The sequence below is a fragment of the Sminthopsis crassicaudata genome, chromosome 4, assembly GCF_048593235.1.
Source record: "Sminthopsis crassicaudata isolate SCR6 chromosome 4, ASM4859323v1, whole genome shotgun sequence".
NCBI lineage: Eukaryota > Metazoa > Chordata > Mammalia > Dasyuromorphia > Dasyuridae > Sminthopsis > Sminthopsis crassicaudata.
Genome location: NC_133620.1, coordinates 407,733,860 through 407,751,269, shown reverse-complemented (window position 1 = coordinate 407,751,269; position 17,410 = coordinate 407,733,860). Strand labels below are relative to the sequence as shown.

The window sequence follows — 17,410 nt, the reverse complement described above, 5'->3', positions numbered from 1 at the left end:
GCTTTTTAATTTTAAAAAACTGATATATTTTGTATCATTTACAGAGTAAAAACTATCAAATTTTTGTCTCATTAAACTATCAAAAACAAAAACTATGCCCAAACTTACTGAAGGTGATATCAAATGTTTGAGATTCAGAGAGCATATCCAGTATTGTTGGGGTCCCAGAGCAGCATCCTGAAGCGTCCCAAAAGAATTTGCAGGCTTGGACCCAAAGTTTTATTATAATTGTAACACCAATTAAAGCAGGCTAAGTTCCAAAAGAAAATAGCAAAGAATAAGGGCAAGAAGATAAATTTATAGGAGTAAGGAATACCAGGTCATGTTACTGATATGCTAATTTTATGGCTTAGAGGTGGAGTTGAGGAATAATCTGTTTCTGGCTTTGTGCACATAATTCTTTGAGTAGAACTCACATGGAACCTTCTCAAGTTATGTTTTTAAGCCTGATCACTAGGTCAAGTAGCAGATGGCCAATTTTGTCCTGCACCTGTGTGAACTTTAAGCACCTCATTACTTCTGTTCTGTTATTATTGATCAAAAGGCTATTATAAGACAGCAAGCAATATTTGCAGCCATAGCATCCTGGTCATATAGAGTAAACTAGGGCAGGATAACCTAGGGGAAGAAATACATCATTTCCAACTACATCCCTCCCAAAACCAAGTGGCTTTAGAATTATTGCTACATCCTCCCTAGAAGCTATATGACATCAGTATTATCTTTTTTCCTTTGTGATTCTATATTTTTCTCTTCTTCCAAATCTATAAGAAACTGTGACCAATTCTCTTTTTCCCCAAATGTATAAGAAACTGTGGCCAACAAACACCGTAATTACCAAAACACAGTTGCTAAGTAAGAGTCTTGAATTACCCATATTATCACCCTTCATCAGGCCACACAAAAGTCTGAGAATTGTTACTATGGCAACTTCTTACTTAGGTCACTGAAGAGTTAAGTATTTTGGACCTAAATAATGACCAAAAGAGGCTTGGCCTGGGACCTACTGGTGGCAAATCAATGAGAATCAAAGTGGGTTTGGTGTAAGTCGTGGTCATTAACAAAGAAATCTAACCAGTAAACCCCACAATATCTTGGGAGGGTTCAGAGATCCAAAAGAAGAAAAAACTAAAAAAGCTTTTAAGAGTATCCATAGGTAAGGGTATGATACCATATGTGGACAAAGGGAGGGAAGGAAAAGAAGGCAGAAGGAAAGGCGAGGAAAAAAAAAAGCAAAGTGAAGAAAAAAGATGGGAGGGAGTAAGAAGGAATTATGTATGCCCAAGTTTTTTTGAGGGGGTGTTTTTTATTTTTTGCTGAGGCAATTGGGATTAGTGACTTGCCCAGGGTTACACAGCTAAGAAGTGTTAAGTGTCTGACAACAGATTTAACTCAGGTCTTCCTGACTTCAGAACGGGTGCTCTGTCTACCGAGGCACCTAGCTGCACTTTCCCCCCCCATCACCAAATATTCTTAACCTTGGCATTCATAACCACGTTTATTTTAATTGAAAATTACATTTCAGTGCTTTAAACTGATAATTATATATCTTTGGTTTCCTTTGTGATTCTATGTATTTTATTTTATGCATTTAAAAAACTTTAGAGAAAAATTCTATAGGATTCACCAGACTTCCAAAAATTCAACTCACCATGGGAAGAAAAAAAAAAAAACACCCCGAAGAACCCATTTAGTTAATGAGTAAGCTAACAATTCCTATCCTCAAAATGATTGTGATGATTTTTATGCTATGCTGTGTTAATGTACTGTAATCTTGTACTACGTTGTTGCTTTTGTTGTTGTTGTTTTTAAAGCAAACACTAAGGAAAAAAAAAAAAAACCCAGAAACAGATACCAAATGTACAGTTTGTAAATTATTATTTTTGACTGGGATCCTAATACATTGTGACAATAGTGTTATGATATAAATTGTGACTGCAATGTAACCTTGTGATGTTACCCGTAAGGGTCATTCCAAGCACACTAGTCACCTTCATTTGTTTTAAAAATAAAGATAAAACTACACATTAATCAGAAAAAAAAAAAAAAAGAAAGAAAAGAAATCTTCTAGAAAATCAGCTATTAAGAAATTTGAGGAAAGAGAAATTACTTTGAAGGGGAATGGAGAAAAAGAATCAAAGGAGGTTTAAGATGAAGCAAGGACTTAAAAAACAGAAAGATTAGAGGCAGCTTGATGTTACAGTGGATACAGCACTATCCCTAGAATCAGGTGGACCTGAGTTCAAATTCAGCTTCAGACACTTAACACTTACTAACTCTGGGCAAGTCACTTAATCCCAATTTCCTCACCAAAAAAGAAAACAAAACAAAACAAAACAAAAGATTTCAAAATATGGAAGAATCTAGATATAAAGATTCAAAGCTCTAAAGCGGCAGAAAATGTTAGGTTCTAATTAGACTTCATTTCATAGATGAGAAAAACTAGGACCAGGGAAGTTAATGGGTTGCCCAAGGTCCCAGAGGTAGAAGTGACCAAGTCACTTGACCTCAGGGTCAGCAAATTGCTGTGGCTTTGTTTGAGACCAGTATATCATATTACACCATCCTCCCCTTTTAACCCCCAGCATAGGAGACAAACTGTACAAATAAAGTGTTTTCAAAGGAATAAACATTGACTACTCCAACTTAGCTGGAACAGAAGAGTAAATGGAATTTATAAGCTAAGACATTTGGAAAGTTAAGCCTGGAAATAAGGATAGCAAGGTTTCTATAGTCTAGGCAGAAGAGTCTACACTATAGTAATAGTAGTGGTGGTGGTGTAAGTGTGGAGAAAGGATTTAGATGCCAGGAGTGCAGGTAAAGTAGAATTAACAGGGCTTAACAACTAATTAATTGGGGAGGGGATTTATCTTCAAGATCTAAACTTTCATCTTAAAGAATGGGAACCAATGCCTTTCCCTTCTCTTTTATTTTTCTTTTCTCCAAAGTTGGAAAAAAATCACTGAGTACTTGTAAATTTGGGGGCTAGTTTCTAGATCCAAACACCTTGTTATATTGTATAAAAGAAAATACAAAGCAATACTTCACAGATAAGTTTTGAAAAAATAATTTTACAACTTAAATTTGGCAAGGTATTTTCTTCTGTCAATGTGGAATTAGTTTTTCAAAAATATTCTTAAATATTTATGATATATCAAAAATAAACTTCCTTTACAACAATGAATAAATTAATTTATTAGTCTAAAAGTTAAAAGAGAGAATTAGAAGTCCACAGTTCCACTGAGCTGTCAAAACAACATAAGGCATTTTCCTACTCAAGACAAAAATATAGCAATGGTACAATAACTTGGTGTGGAATTAATATTAACTCATGGAGGAGTAAAGATTTAAACAACAGGGAGGTGGTATTAAACAAGCAGCACTTTATCTCATATAAACATAAAAGCATAAGAAAGCAAAAGCATAAATCACTGAATAATGCTAACAATTTAACCTCAATAACTTCAAGACCTCAAATAAGGAGCATTGAGCATAGTTCCCTTAAGAAAGCAGGGTACTTAACAAATGTTTGCTGAATGATATACTGAGATTCTTCAATATGAAGATTCTGCCAAATGACTCTACAGTACCAGTTCCATTCAGTTCAGCAAACATGGTCTGTTATGCCTACTAAGTACAGAGGCACTGGATTCTCTACCTTTCTGGTACTGCAAGGTGAAGTAATGTGTCCTCCTACACTACAAAGATAAGAAAATTCTCCCTCATCATTTCTCTTACTGTCACAAATTATTCTGACAGATCTGAGTATTAAAATAATTATACTAACATATGGTAGGAGTGAGCCAGCTGCAATATTTAACCACTAAGAAGATGAATAAAAGGCATCTTCAAGGAAAAAAAAGACAAGCAGGTCAACTTTTTAAAGACAAGAAATGGAAGAGTTAGGGTGCTAATGGGTAGAACTCTCCAAAGAAGACATGTGCAAGGACATAGGGTAAGGGTAAGGCAAGCACAGGTTTTGATCTGCATCACTGGAAGAAAACTTCTATATGGATGAGAACACATTTCCATTTGAGTATTTAATTATGCTAGCAGCACTAATCCATAGAATTCACTCCTTTGGCAAAGACTCGGTGTGCCAAAAGGGTAGACCAGTTCTCATCTTAACACTGCTGTTCAACAACCACTACCGCCATTCCTTAAGAACTTCTCTCTTTATTCTAAGCTGCTTCATTCTAATCACCACAACTTTTTTGACACTACCCCCCCCTTCCTTGATTCACAATCCTGATTCCCCATCTTTCCATCTCTAGTCATGCCCAGAGCCACACAATTAAGCAAGTGTTTGAAGTACATTTCAAGTTTAGTCAAATGAACTTTCCTCTACACTTGACCACCAACTTAGATTTAAGACAGATATAGACATAAGACAAAAACAAAAGAAAGCAACAGGAGATAATTCTGAAAGAATGGTGTCAGCAGTGCTAAAGTTTAGAATGACCTAAGGCTAGCAAAGAAATTGGTCTAGAAAGAGTTTGGGTTTGAGAGGGTTTTTTAAGCTTCTTGGCAGGAAGAAAGATAGAAGGACAAGATTGGACAGCAATGTGTTAGTGTGCAGAACAATATTAATTGACAGCAGACTTCTCTGCCAGAGAGTAACTTTTGAACCAAAAGGAGAATCAAAATAGACTAACAGATTTGAAACCCAAGGTAAGTAAGAAGATGGCAAGGAAAGATGAATTTAAGTGACCTGACTCAGATGAATGACACCCTCAAAGATTGAAAAAGCTGAAAAGTGTAATTGCTTAGCTAAAATCCAATCATGGAGCAATAGTGGATAAAAAAAAAGAATGGTATCATAAATTTGAAGAAGAGACTAATGTCCTGATTTTCAAAAGAGGGGGAAAAAAACAGTTTGCAAACAATAGGTGGATAACCTTAACAGCTATTTCTGTGAAAATTCCAAAATACAATATGGAAAAGGACAAAATATATAAAAAGAAAGTACAATTACAAAGAACCAGTATGGCTTCAAGAACAGTTCATTTTCTTCTGACAATTACTAAATTGACAGATTCCTGGGAATGCTATATCTAGAGGACACACAAAGTAGTAGCTAAAGGAAGTCCACTCATTTTAGCAAAGTATTCAATAAAGTATTTTATAAATTCCTTGTAGAATGATGAAAAGTGAGACAATAGCATAAGTAGACTTATTTCAAAGTCAAATGCATAGACTCTACACGTACTTTTGTTTTCTTTTTGTTTTCTTTTTCTTTCTTTTTTTTTTTTTTTTTTTTTTTTTTTTTTTTTTTTTTGGAGGCTGGGGTTAAGCGACTTGCCCAGGGTCACACAGCTAGGAAGTGTTAAGTGTCTGAGACCAAATTTGAACTCGGATCCCTCCTGAATTCAAAGCTGGTGCTCTATCCACTTCGCCACCTAGCTGCCCCTCTACACATACTTTTCATTCCATCCCACCTTCTTCTGTCCTCTCTATAACTGTCCCTTCAATAAAACCTTTTCTATCTCCAACCTCCAACCTCTCTCAATCTCTCTTAATTTCCCTACTGCCTTTAAACATGTTAAAGCCTCTTCATCCTTAAGAAATCATCCCTACATTCCACCAAGCCTTCAAAATGATGTCCTATATTTCTCTTCTTTCTCAGTCTATGCTTATTGTTTTACTTCCTCTTCTCACAGGACTCTGATCAACTTTTTGCAATCTGACTTCCAATCTCATCACTCAATTGAAAATGATACTCCAAAATTATCAAAGATCTCTTAGCCGTCAAATGTTAATATCTTTTCTCAGCTTTCATTTTTCTTGACTTTTGCTATATTTTAGATTGCTGACCACTTGTTCCACTATGGATTTTCCTGACATCCTCAAGATCATAGGATCATATATCTAAAGCTAAAAAGAACTTCAGAAGCCATCTAGGCTAGCCTTTTGTTTTTTTACAAATGAAGAAACTGAGCCCAGGAAGGCTAATTACTTACTCACTTGGATGGCCTCCCACCAGTTTAAATACTCCATCTCAGTTTCCTTTGCTGGTTCAACATACTCCCAACTATGACTGGACATGAAAGTTCTCTCTTAATCTTCCCCACCCCTATCTTCTCTGGACACTGTCTTGGTGATGCCATCCATCCTTATTGGCTTAATTACCATCTCTATACAGATGACTTACAGATTTATATTTATAAATCCACCCCTCAGTGGTCTCCTGAGCTTCCAGTAACATATCATCAACTACCTAGTGGATGCTTCCAACTGGATCTCTCAGAAACATCTTAGACACAACATGTACAGGTCAAAACTCATTATCTGAATGATGACTATTGGAGGGGATATGGGAAAACTGGGACATTGACACATTGTTGATGGAACTGTGAATGGATCCAACCATTCTGCAAAGCAATCTAGAATTATGCTCAAAAAGCTATTAAACTGTACATACCTTTTGACCCAGCAGTATTTCTACTAGACTTGTATCCCAAAGAGATCTTAAAGGAGGGAAAGGGACCCACATGTGCAAAGATGTTTGTGGCAGCTCTCTTTGTAGTGGCAAGAAACTGGAAACTGAATGGATGTTCATCAGTTGGAGAATGACTAAGTTATGGTGTATAAATACTATGGAATATTATTGTTCTATAAGAAATGACCAGCAGGATGATTTCAGAAAGGCCTGGAGAGACTTACATGAATTGATGCTGAGTGAAATGAGCAGGACCAGAAAATCATTATACACTTCAACAACAATAATATATGATGATCAATTCTGATGGATGTGGCTCTCTTCAACAATGAGATGAATCAAATCAGTTCCAATTGTTCAATAATGAAGAGATCCAGTTATACCTAGCGAAAGTATGGGAAATGTATGTGGACCACAACATAGCATTTCCACTACTTCTATTTTTGCCCACTTGCATTTTTATTTTCCTTCTCAGGTTATTTTTACCTTATTTCTAAATCCAAATTTTCTTGTGCAGCAAGATAATTGTATAAATATGTATACATATATTGCATTCAACATATACTTTAACATATTTAACATGTATTGGTCTACTTGCCATCTAGGGGAGGGAGTATGGGGAAAAGGGGGATAATTTGGAACAGAAGGCTTTACAAGAGTCAATGTTAAAAAATTATACATGTATATGTTTTGTAAATAAAAAGCTTCAATAAAAAGAAAAAAAAACATCTTTCCCTCAAAATTGCTAAGGGCACTACCACTCTTCTAACCTCTCAAACTTATAACCTTGGCATCATCTTCATTCTTTCTCACTTTGTTATATATGCCAATTTTTGCTGTTTCTACCTATACAGTTCCCAAACTCAACCACTTCTCTATGTATACACAGCTACCATCCAAATTCAAGCTCTCAATACTTCTTGCCTGAACTATATTGTAAAGGTTTAAATGGTCTTCCTGCCTCCAGTATCTCCCCTTTCCATCCTCCATATAGCTACCAAAGTGATTTTTTTTTCAAATCTGACCAGGTTACCATTCAATAAACTCCAGCAATCCCTATTAACTTTAGGATCAAATATAAATTCCCCTATTTGGCCTTTCAAGTCCTTCTCAACCTGGCATCAGCCTATTTTTCTAGTCTACATTATTCTCCTTCCCACAGTCTAATACCCAAACTGGCTTCTTCACGACTTTTTACATTAGGGTCCCCTATGTGTGGAATTCATCCCTGCCTCACTTCAGTCACTTATCTCTTTAATACTCAGCTCAAGCACTACTTAATACACAGAAGACTTTCCTAATCCACTGTGCCTCATAAATGGCCTTCCATCTCTATACTTAAAAGTGTTTTCATAGGCTGTCCTCTATGCCTGAACAGCACTATCCCTTCTCAACTTCATTTCCTAATTGCTTGTCAGTATTCAGTGCCAGTCCCACCTCTTGAAAGAAAGCATTCTTAACTCTTAAATGTCTTCCCTCTGAAACTATTCCCAATTTATCTTGCATGTATCTTGTATATGTACACAATTTGCATATTGTCTCCCCATTAGAATGTGACCTCCTTGAGAATTTGCTTTCATTGTATCATCAGCACTTAACGGTGCCTGGCATATAGTAGACACTTAATGAACACTAGCTGACTGGCATTAGTTCTTTTTCCTATGTGTGCAGATTAATGAATTAATGGGGGAAAAAACCTCAACAAAAAACATTGTGCTTAAGCACTGAAGTTAAAAATAAAATGGCAAGACAGTCTTTCCTCTCAACAAACCCACATTCTATAAGGAGACAACACATAAGGAAGATTTCAACTGAAAGTGAAATGGAAAAGTCCCATGGTCCTTAGGGTAAAATGACAAAACAGATGGGAATGCATATTCTTTAATGCTATTTCAATTAATAAAACTACCAGTTTCTGATATTGAGTAACTGTACAGGAAATAAGGCTAGTGGTAGTGGAAGTGTTCCTGCTTCCAAGGACTCTTCCAAATCTCTAATTCTGTGACTGGGTAGTCTCTTTCCATCCTATCTTCCAGCTCTCATTTATTTCCTCCTGACTATTCCAGTACCTTGTTTGTTTGTTTATTATCAATTATGCCCAATGAATAGCATTTTCACTTTCCTCTTCCATTGGTTTCTACCCCTGTACCTACAAACTTTAAAAAGCTCCTTCCAATGGTGCCAACCTTTAAAACTACTGTCCTTTCCCTCACTACCAAATTTCTAAAAAGATGGTTAATCCATAACAGAGGTCAAAGCTATAACCTGAAAAACTCTGGAATGTCAGGAATTAGGAATTAAAATGTAATTGGAAAAAGTTTAACAAAACAAAATGTGATACATTTCTTTAATTTGTAGTTTCTAAGGCAATATGCAGCCTACAGAGATCTGTCTTCATTTAACGTCACTGATCTACACTCACTATAAACACTTTCTTATCATCCATTCCTCCATTTCTTACAATTTGTAATAAGTTCTCACCACTACTAAAATTACTCTCCCAAAGGTCACAAGCAGCTTCTTACTTTCCAAATCAAAATTCACCTTTCTTCTCAGTTATCATATTCCTTAAATTCTCTGAATATCAGAAATTAATCAGCCCTTATCAGTCATTAAAACTTTGCTTCTCCAATTATACATGTTTAACCTATATCAGATTGCTTGCAATCTAGTGGAGAGGAGAGGGAGAAAATTTTTTGTGAAGGTTTTGTGAAAGTGAATGTTGAAAACTATCTTTGCATGTATTTGAGAATATAAAATACTATTTTAAAAACCCGTTTTTATTTGACTCGGCTATGTCAGTTCTCCCAGTGAGAATGACAGATCTGGATTTCCTCTGGCTCCCTTTGTCCCTCTTTACCACCACCTCTGCCCCTGCCTCCAAGACTATGTCCTTGATTATTTGCTACAGCTGAAACTTAACTCCAAGCAGAGGATTCCCAAAACACTACCTCCACCTCTCTCCATACAGATCTGCTAACAAGACAGCTCATTAGTATGTGCTCAAAGAGATTAAACTGAAAAGTTTTGTGATCCTAATAAGTTACTTAATCTCAATAAGTCTGTTTCATCATCTGTAAAATGAAGCACCCAGTTCACTTCTATGATCTTATAAAAAATCCAATATTCCCTCTAAAATTTGATTCTCCTCCTGATCCTTTTTTAAATTGGGGCTTCCCCCCCAATATCAAGCACTGTTTTCTTCCTCTCCCACCCAAAAAAAGGAAACAAAATTCTTTCAAGCAACATATCCAGTCAAGCAAAACAAATTTCCATATTAAGGGCACTTAAGTGGCACAGTGTTTAGAGTATTAAGCTTAGAGTCAGGAAGATCTGAGATCAAATTGAGAATCAGATACTAGCTGTGTAATATGTTTGTCTCAATTTCCTCAAGTATAAAATGGGGTTAATAAAAGCACTTAATCCTTAGAATTAGGATCAAATGAGGTAATATTTGTAAAGGGTTTAGTAGGTGTATAAATAGTAGCTAAAGAAATGCTTATTGTCTTCCCACCCCCTGCATTTCCCTTCCATATTGGCCATGTCCAAAATAATCTTCCACTGTGCATACTAGTCCATTATTACCTCTCTGTTAATATTCTTCACCCTGGGTCCAAGTTGATCTGTCAGTATCAACTTACAAAATTGCTCATTTTAAAATTGCTGCTGTTTATATATAAGCTGCACTCCTGCTTCTACTGGCTTTGGTTCATAAATGTCTTCCCAGTTTTCTCTGAAACCAAATCTTTCACCATTTTAGGACACAATAGTATTTTATTACATTCATGCACCATCATTTGTTTAGTCAATTGATAGGCAACTCTTAGTTTCCACTTCTTAGCTACAGTGCTTAGGATAGTTGTCACAGTTCTGAGTGTACAGTTTGGAAGAGGAACAATGACATCACAAGGTAATATCTTGACTTGCTCCTGAATTAGATGCAGAGGTGCAAAAGTTATCAGCCTTACTTTCCCCTCCAGTCATCAAAGTGCAGGCAGCCAGATAAAAGTCAAGACCCCAGCCAAGAGTCCAGAAGGTGTCTGGTTAGGCTCCAAGAACTCCCTAACCACTGCCTTCAGTCACCATGAGCCAATGGAACAAATTGTTCTCATCCACCTATTCTTCCAGGGAAATTCTTCACATGATTGGAGTGGACATGCCCCTAAGTCACTAATGGGTTTGAGGCCTCTCACTTAACTTCAACCTGGTTCAGCCTGTCTAATTTTACAAGGTGCAGCCACTAGGCCTGCTATAACTTCTTGTAGCAGTGAGAGCTGGGTAACAAGGGACACCAAAAGTAGATGAGCAGCTCGAAAAGAGCTCAGCAAGCCCTCACATCAGACACTAGTCCTTTCTGAACACCCCTTTCCCCTCTTTCTCTGATTCCTTACAGGACTAGTGATGATCTTCCTGACTCCTTTTTGTTAATATTATCCCTATGTTATATGAATATTATGGAATATTATTTTCTGTAAGAATGACCAACAGGATGATTTCAGAAAGGCCTGGAGAGACTTATATGAACTGATGCCGAGTGAAGTGAGCAGGACCAGGAGATCGTTGTATACTTCAACAACAATACTATATGAGGCTCAATTCTGATGGACGTGGCCATTTTCAACAATGAGATGAACCAAATCAGTTCCAACAGAGCAGTAATGAACTGAACCAACTACACCCAGCGAAACAACTCTGGGAGATGACTATGAACCACTACATAGAAATCCCAATCTCTCTATTTTTGTCCGCCTGCATATATGTCCTTCACAGGCTAATTGTACACTATTTCAAAGTCTGATTTTTTTTTTGGTACCGCAAAATAACTATTTGGACATGTATACATATATTGTATTTAACTTATACTTTAACATATTTAACATGTATTGGTCAACCTGCCCAATGGGGGAAGGGGTGGGAGGAAAGGGGAAAAATTAGAACAAAAGGTTTTGCAAGGGACAATGTTGTAAAATTACCCATGCATATATCTAGTAAATAAAAACTATTAAATTAAAAAATATTATCCCTATGTTCCAAAACTGCAAACTTCAAAACCATCTCTGACTTCTATTTTCTTAGGCTCCTACATCCCATCAGTTGCCAAGTCACATCAACCTTATAACCTTCCTCACCACCTTCTTTCTCTACTTACCATATCATGACTACCAATCTTAGTTTAGAATTATTACTTTCTACCTGAATTATTGCAAGAGTCTGTTGAACATTTATTTTTATAGCGATTTAAGGTATGCAAAGAGAGGCAACAGAGTTCTGTGGGGAAAAAGTCTCAAAGGAAAAGCTAGGTATAAGTCTTGACTCCCACACTGGTTACATGATCCAGAGCCTAAGAGTGTACAGATTATAAACTACACTGTTTTCTCTATATGATGTTAAAAATTAGAATTCCATTTTTAGCAAAAGTCAAAGGATAATAGATCAAAGCATTTATTCAACAAACATCTGTCAAGCAGCATGATTATTTAAAAGTATTTTTGTTGTTTAGTTGAGTCTGAACTCTTCACTATCTCATTTGGGGTTTTCTTGGTGGGAACCACTGGAGTGGTTTGCCAGAATCTTACAGATGAGGAAACAGACCAAAAAAGAAAAAAAAAAAAAAAAAAAGGTTGTAATTTGCCCCGGGTCACCTAGCTTATATGTGTGAGGTTGGATTTGAACTGAGATCTTCCTGACTCCAGGTCAGCTCCTTTCTCCCCTGGCCCACCCAGGTGCCTCTGACAAAGGCGCTAACACACCACTAAGTGGTTCTACTAGTTACTTTGCTCTCACTTTTTATAAAGAATATTAGCTTTATAACAAAAACAAGTACACACACCTAAGAATAAATATCAAAGATTACATTTCACCATTTCCCAATGAAATACCAACTCAAATCTTTTTAAAATGTCATTCTTATGATTGTAAATGAAAGCTCATAAATCTAAAATTTCTAAGAATATTCCCCCAAATTCATCTTTCTTAAGGGCATGAGTGGCTACATGTTTCCATTATATCTCAGGCACAGTAAAACATTTCTTGAAAGTATCTGATTCTATAATTTAAAGTCTGATTCAAAAATACTTAAAATTCTAGTAAAATAGAATCCCAGGTTCTAGTTTATATAGTTTACAAAACTGAACAGCTCCTAATCATCCTCAAACCACTAAGGCTTTGAAAAAACGAAGTTTTGCTTTTTTATAAGACATCCAATTAAAGATTGTTTCTCACTATTTTCCAAATTTATGTCATTTACTGTCAGCATGGTTCACAAAAGAAAATGTTCACATAATTGTATAACGTACATGGGAGTTTTTCCATTTCAGGGGAAACTGTAATCAAAACCAGAATTTTGTTCTTAGCTAATGAAAAACTCCTTCAATAGGTTAAATCCCAACAGGTTATTTTGGAAAGAGAAGGGAGAAGATAGACATTTTTAACATGTTCTTTACGAAAATTTAAGAAAACCTTAAATGTGGAACAAAATACTTTATTACTTTTCCTTTTGAAAAAAAAATTTGGTAAGGAAAACGTTCATCCGAGTCCCGGACGGCAGTTTGCTCTTGGGTAAATTGGCCAGCTTCCTCCTCAAACTGCCATTCGTCTGTCAGGGGGGTCGCACATAATTTTAACCCGCGGTGAAAGAGGGCCGGTGCAAGCGGAGGGAGAAGCGGGCACGGCTCGGTGCGCACTCCCAGCCAGGCCGGATCCCGGCGAACTTCCTCCCTGGAAGCGCACGGCCGCTCTAAAGAAGCCACTTGTTCCGCGGAAGAAGCCTCTCCTTCGGCGCTACGACGGGACACAATGGCCCTAGAGCACTCCGCCCCGCGCCTCCCCGAGCCCAGGCAGGCTGCACAGGTGGGATCACAGAAGGGGAGGGGCCGGAGCGCTCTCCGCCCCCCGCCCGGGAGAAGGCCCCCAACGAGCCCCCAGAGCTAGCGCGGCCAGCCTCGACAGAAAGAGGAGGGGCCCGCAGCCCAATCCGAGAGCTCTCTTCGGCGCCCGAGGGAGCGTGGCTCACCTGCACCCCACCCGCCCGACCCCCCGCGGATGCTGATTCCCGGCGGGCCCGGCCGCAGGGAGGATGGGAGGCAAAGCCCCCGAGCGGCGACCGGGCAGCCCCGCGCAGCGGAGGAAGAAAGAATGGGCGTGTAGAGCGGCCCCGTAACAAAGCCGCGCGCCCCCTCTGCGCCCCCCACCTGGGCTGGGGGGCGGGGGACCCAGCGCCTTCGCCCCTTCCCCCGGAGGAAGGTGCAGAGTCTCCCGCCCACACAAACACCTCTCCTTCGGGACAATAGGGTCCCGCCCCTCCCCTTCTAGGCAGCCCCAAGATACAAAGGAAACCCCGGCACTGGCCAGCCCCAAAGGGAAGGGAGAAAGGGGTGTGCGGAGGAAAAGATGGGGTGAAGGGACGAGGGGAGGGGGCGAGGGAGGAAGGGAAGGACGCGGGAGGGGACTAAAGAAAGGGGGGCAAGGAGAGGAGGGGGCGAAGGGAAGAAGGAAGCGAGATGGAGCGAGGAGGGGGGCGACGGGAGGAAGGAGGGGCGGGAGGCAAGGAGAGGAGGGGGCGAAGGGAAGAGGGAGCCAAAAGAGAGGGGGCAAGAAGCGGGGAAAGGGGAGGGGCAGCACGGGGAGGAGGCACACCCCCCAGGATGGGGCCCGGGAACGAGGGGAAAGGGACAGCGGAAGCCGGGGTCGGGGACACAAGGGACCCCCAGCGGGCGGAGAGCGCGGGGCTCGGAGGAGGGGCTGCACACAAAGAGAGCGGGACCCTCCCCCGCCCAGTGAGGGGCGCCCCCACGGCCGTCCGGGGCCCAGCAGGGGGCCGCGCTCCCGGTCCGGTGCGGCGGAAAGGAAGGAAAAGGAGGGGAGGGGGCGCGCCCGTCGGCAGCTCGTCCCGCACTCACCCACAGCTCCGTGCCCCAGCTCATGGCGGAACTCGCGGCGCCTCGGGCGGTCAGTCGGTCGCCTGGTCAGTCCAGCCGCTCGTTCGCGGGGCGGTCAGTCGGTCCTTCCCTCCGGCTCGAGGCTGCCGCCGCCGCCAGGCTCCCCAGTGAGTGAGTGAGAGCGAGCGAGACCAGACTGGAGAAGAAGCCGCCGCCGCCGCCGCCGCGTCCCCGCCTCCTGGTGCTCGGGGAGGGGGAGAGGCAAGGGAGGGGGATGGAGCGGGAGCGCCGCGGTGCACGCCGGGATCTGGGTGGACCCGCGCCGCGTCGGACCCGGAGCCCGCTGCGCCCGGAGCGCCGCCGCGCTCCTCGGGGACGTGGTGGTGTCCTCAGGGCACACCCCTGCCGGGGAGACGGAAGACGGGGAAGACAAAGCCGCTTTTCCCGCACCGAACCCTCCGCTCTCGGGCTCCGAACGGGCTGCCGGCAGCCACACACCCTTCACACCTCCCGGAGAAAAGCGCCGGCTGGAAGCCGCGGGCGGTCGCCCCGAGCTTTGGCGTATGCGCCGCCGCCCGCGCGGCTTCTCCCGGGATCTGCGTGTTTTCTATGCCCGGGCTCCGCAGGAGGCCGCCGTCCTGGGGCTGCGAAGGAAGGACTGCCCTCCCCCCACCTGACCCGCGAGGCCCCTCGAGGTTTCCAGGCTTCCCTTGGAGCAGCTCTCACCTGCCTCAGTGTTCATCGTGCAAATTCCACCCCGAAGTTCCTAGTTCATGGGGTTTCCATAGGAGGCCTAAACTACTCGGAAATGGGCAGCACGTCTCCCTTGCTTCCCCCGGATTGTTAAACCCCCTGCCCCCATCCTCCACTCCTGGGAGCCGTCCGAAGCCTCGGTTACAAAACGTTTTCAGATATGTACCCGGCTATTCCTGCGGGCGACAGAGGAGGAGACCGAGGTTCAGAAGTGTTAGGTGACTTGGCCTTGGTCACACAACCAGACCCGAAGGCTTAAAATGGTTTTTAATTTATTTTTATATGCGTTTATAACGTCTACCACCGTCCCCCCTGATGGGGAAAACTGGGAGGGAATGGTCCCACCAATAAGTTACCCCAGGGCCACGCTTGGACACTTAAAGCCTCTAAGTGCGGCTCTGGCCAGAGCTGTGGTTTGTTTCCTCAGCCTTGTGGATTCGCGGCCTTGACGGCTGGGTCAGAGCTCCGGAGTTCTTAACCCCAAACTCGGCGTGGGAGCCGCGGCTGGGGCCAGCCCTGCGGCACCTGGAGGATCCAGGGCAGGAGGGGGCCTCAGTCATTCTAGCAAGCTTCTTGTACATGCTTAAAGGCACCTACCACCCTCAGCCTAGTCCTTTATCCCAGTATGTTTGTGTCTGAGGGATAATGAACTGCAAACTCAGAGACAAAAAAAAAAGCGAACATAGCCCTGAACTCTGTATCAGGTTGTGGTCTTTTTTTTTTAAGTGAAATGTTCTAATTTTAGAAGTTCTATATGGAATTCTATACAAGGAAAATCAATCCCCTTTTCAAAAGTCCACCTTGTGTTGTGAAATAAGATTCAGAACCACGGCCCTACCAATTTCTCCAACAGCAAGCAGGTTGATAAGGCGATGGAGTGGTGAGGAGAAAATCTGTCCCCAAACGCTGTCCCTCAGACAGTCTGTCCGCCCCTCAGCCCATTTGCCATAACTCGACGCGTCACATAAACGCTCCCAGCGCCTGATCTCCACAGGCCGGAGTTTGGGAACCCCTGTTGGAGCATATAAATTAAGCTTTGTGTCCATGAAGCGTCTTCTGCAGTTAGGATTTTATTAATTTTTTTCCTACTTTTGGATTATCTGCAACCTTAGAGGCCGAGGTATTACCTCTCTGAACAATCATTAACTACTCTCAGCTAGTTTAACTGGTCCCGGCAGCAACTCCCTGGTAAGCTCTAGTATTAATTACATCCCTGCTAAGAAAATGACACTGCAACCCGTTTAGTTAGCCCAGGACTTCCTGACCACTGTATCAACAAGAGGAGGGAGGGGAGAAGCCAGTAAGAGCTTAATCACATCATGGAGGATCTAAAGTTATTTCACAGCAAGCTGTACCCCTTCATGTCCCTACCTGCAAAAACACCCTAACTACACCTGCTTACCTAACTTACACGTCTCTTTATGCTTCCTTAAATTTAGCTTAGTTCTTGGCTTCTTATACCTGATCTGAGCTCCTCTCCATGGTAGCCCAGGTGCTGAATCTTGTGCCCTCTACTGGGATGAACAGGACCATCTCCTTCTCCAAGTGGGCTATGACACATTTTAAAATTTCCAAGTGTATCATTCAAAGGAAAAGTAATGGAGCACTGACTTAATACTTCCTGCTACATGCTTGATTCTTTCCTATTCCACTATTTTAAATGTCACTCGAGTCCTCTGTGTGCACTTTGAATCATTTGACTTCACTGTCATGACCGCTCTCCATTTCCACTTTTAATCTTTACCAAAAAGAGTGTTAGTTCTGCTGAAACTAGACCAATCCTAACATGGATCTTAACTAAGTTACTGAATCAGAGATTTTAGTATAAACCACAGCACTATGCCGGCTCACTGAATTGTATAATCTAAAATTTACTGTCTTCTAAAACCTCTAATCATGCTTTACACACAGACATTGGTGGAAGATAAAGAAATGTGAATTTTTTTTTAGGAGTATGTGAATGGGAATCCACCTTTAGGACAATATTTTTCTCTTTAAAGATGATAAATGTCCAAACTACATTTTATGTATTTCCATACAAAAGGAAAACCCAAGGGAAGGGGAGGGGAGAATTACATTTATCCCAATATTACCATAGATTTCTTAGTGCAATTTGAGTCTAACTTCAATTGAGATTCCTTTTTGACAAAACTATTTCCTTTGAATCATATAACTAAATATTATACAAAGTACTACGGCTTGAGCCTCTTCTACAGGCAGGAAAGTATCTTCCCATTGATGCCAGGACTGATTAAGTTGATTTGACAGTTTATCTGAAGAGACCCTGCATCACTTCCAACTCAGAACTTTACATTCAGTAGAAAAGGACAACCTTCCCCGA

At 41.3% G+C, this 17,410-nt stretch overlaps 1 protein-coding gene across 4 annotated transcripts in view; it reads right to left on the bottom strand.

The window, feature by feature from the left end:
• The window catches only part of FNBP1L (formin binding protein 1 like), a 118,281-nt gene extending 103,727 nt beyond the window's left edge, over positions 1 to 14,554 (bottom strand). For 2 of the 4 annotated variants that reach the window (XM_074262723.1, XM_074262724.1), the window contains exon 1: positions 14,338 to 14,554. In XM_074262723.1, the coding sequence (XP_074118824.1) occupies positions 14,338 to 14,361 (24 nt within the window). In that variant the 5' untranslated portion in view covers positions 14,362 to 14,554. The remainder of the gene's footprint in view (positions 1 to 14,337) is intronic. The other 2 variants (XM_074262721.1, XM_074262722.1) reach the window with 1 other exon arrangement.
• Positions 14,555 to 17,410: the final 2,856 nt, after the last annotated feature.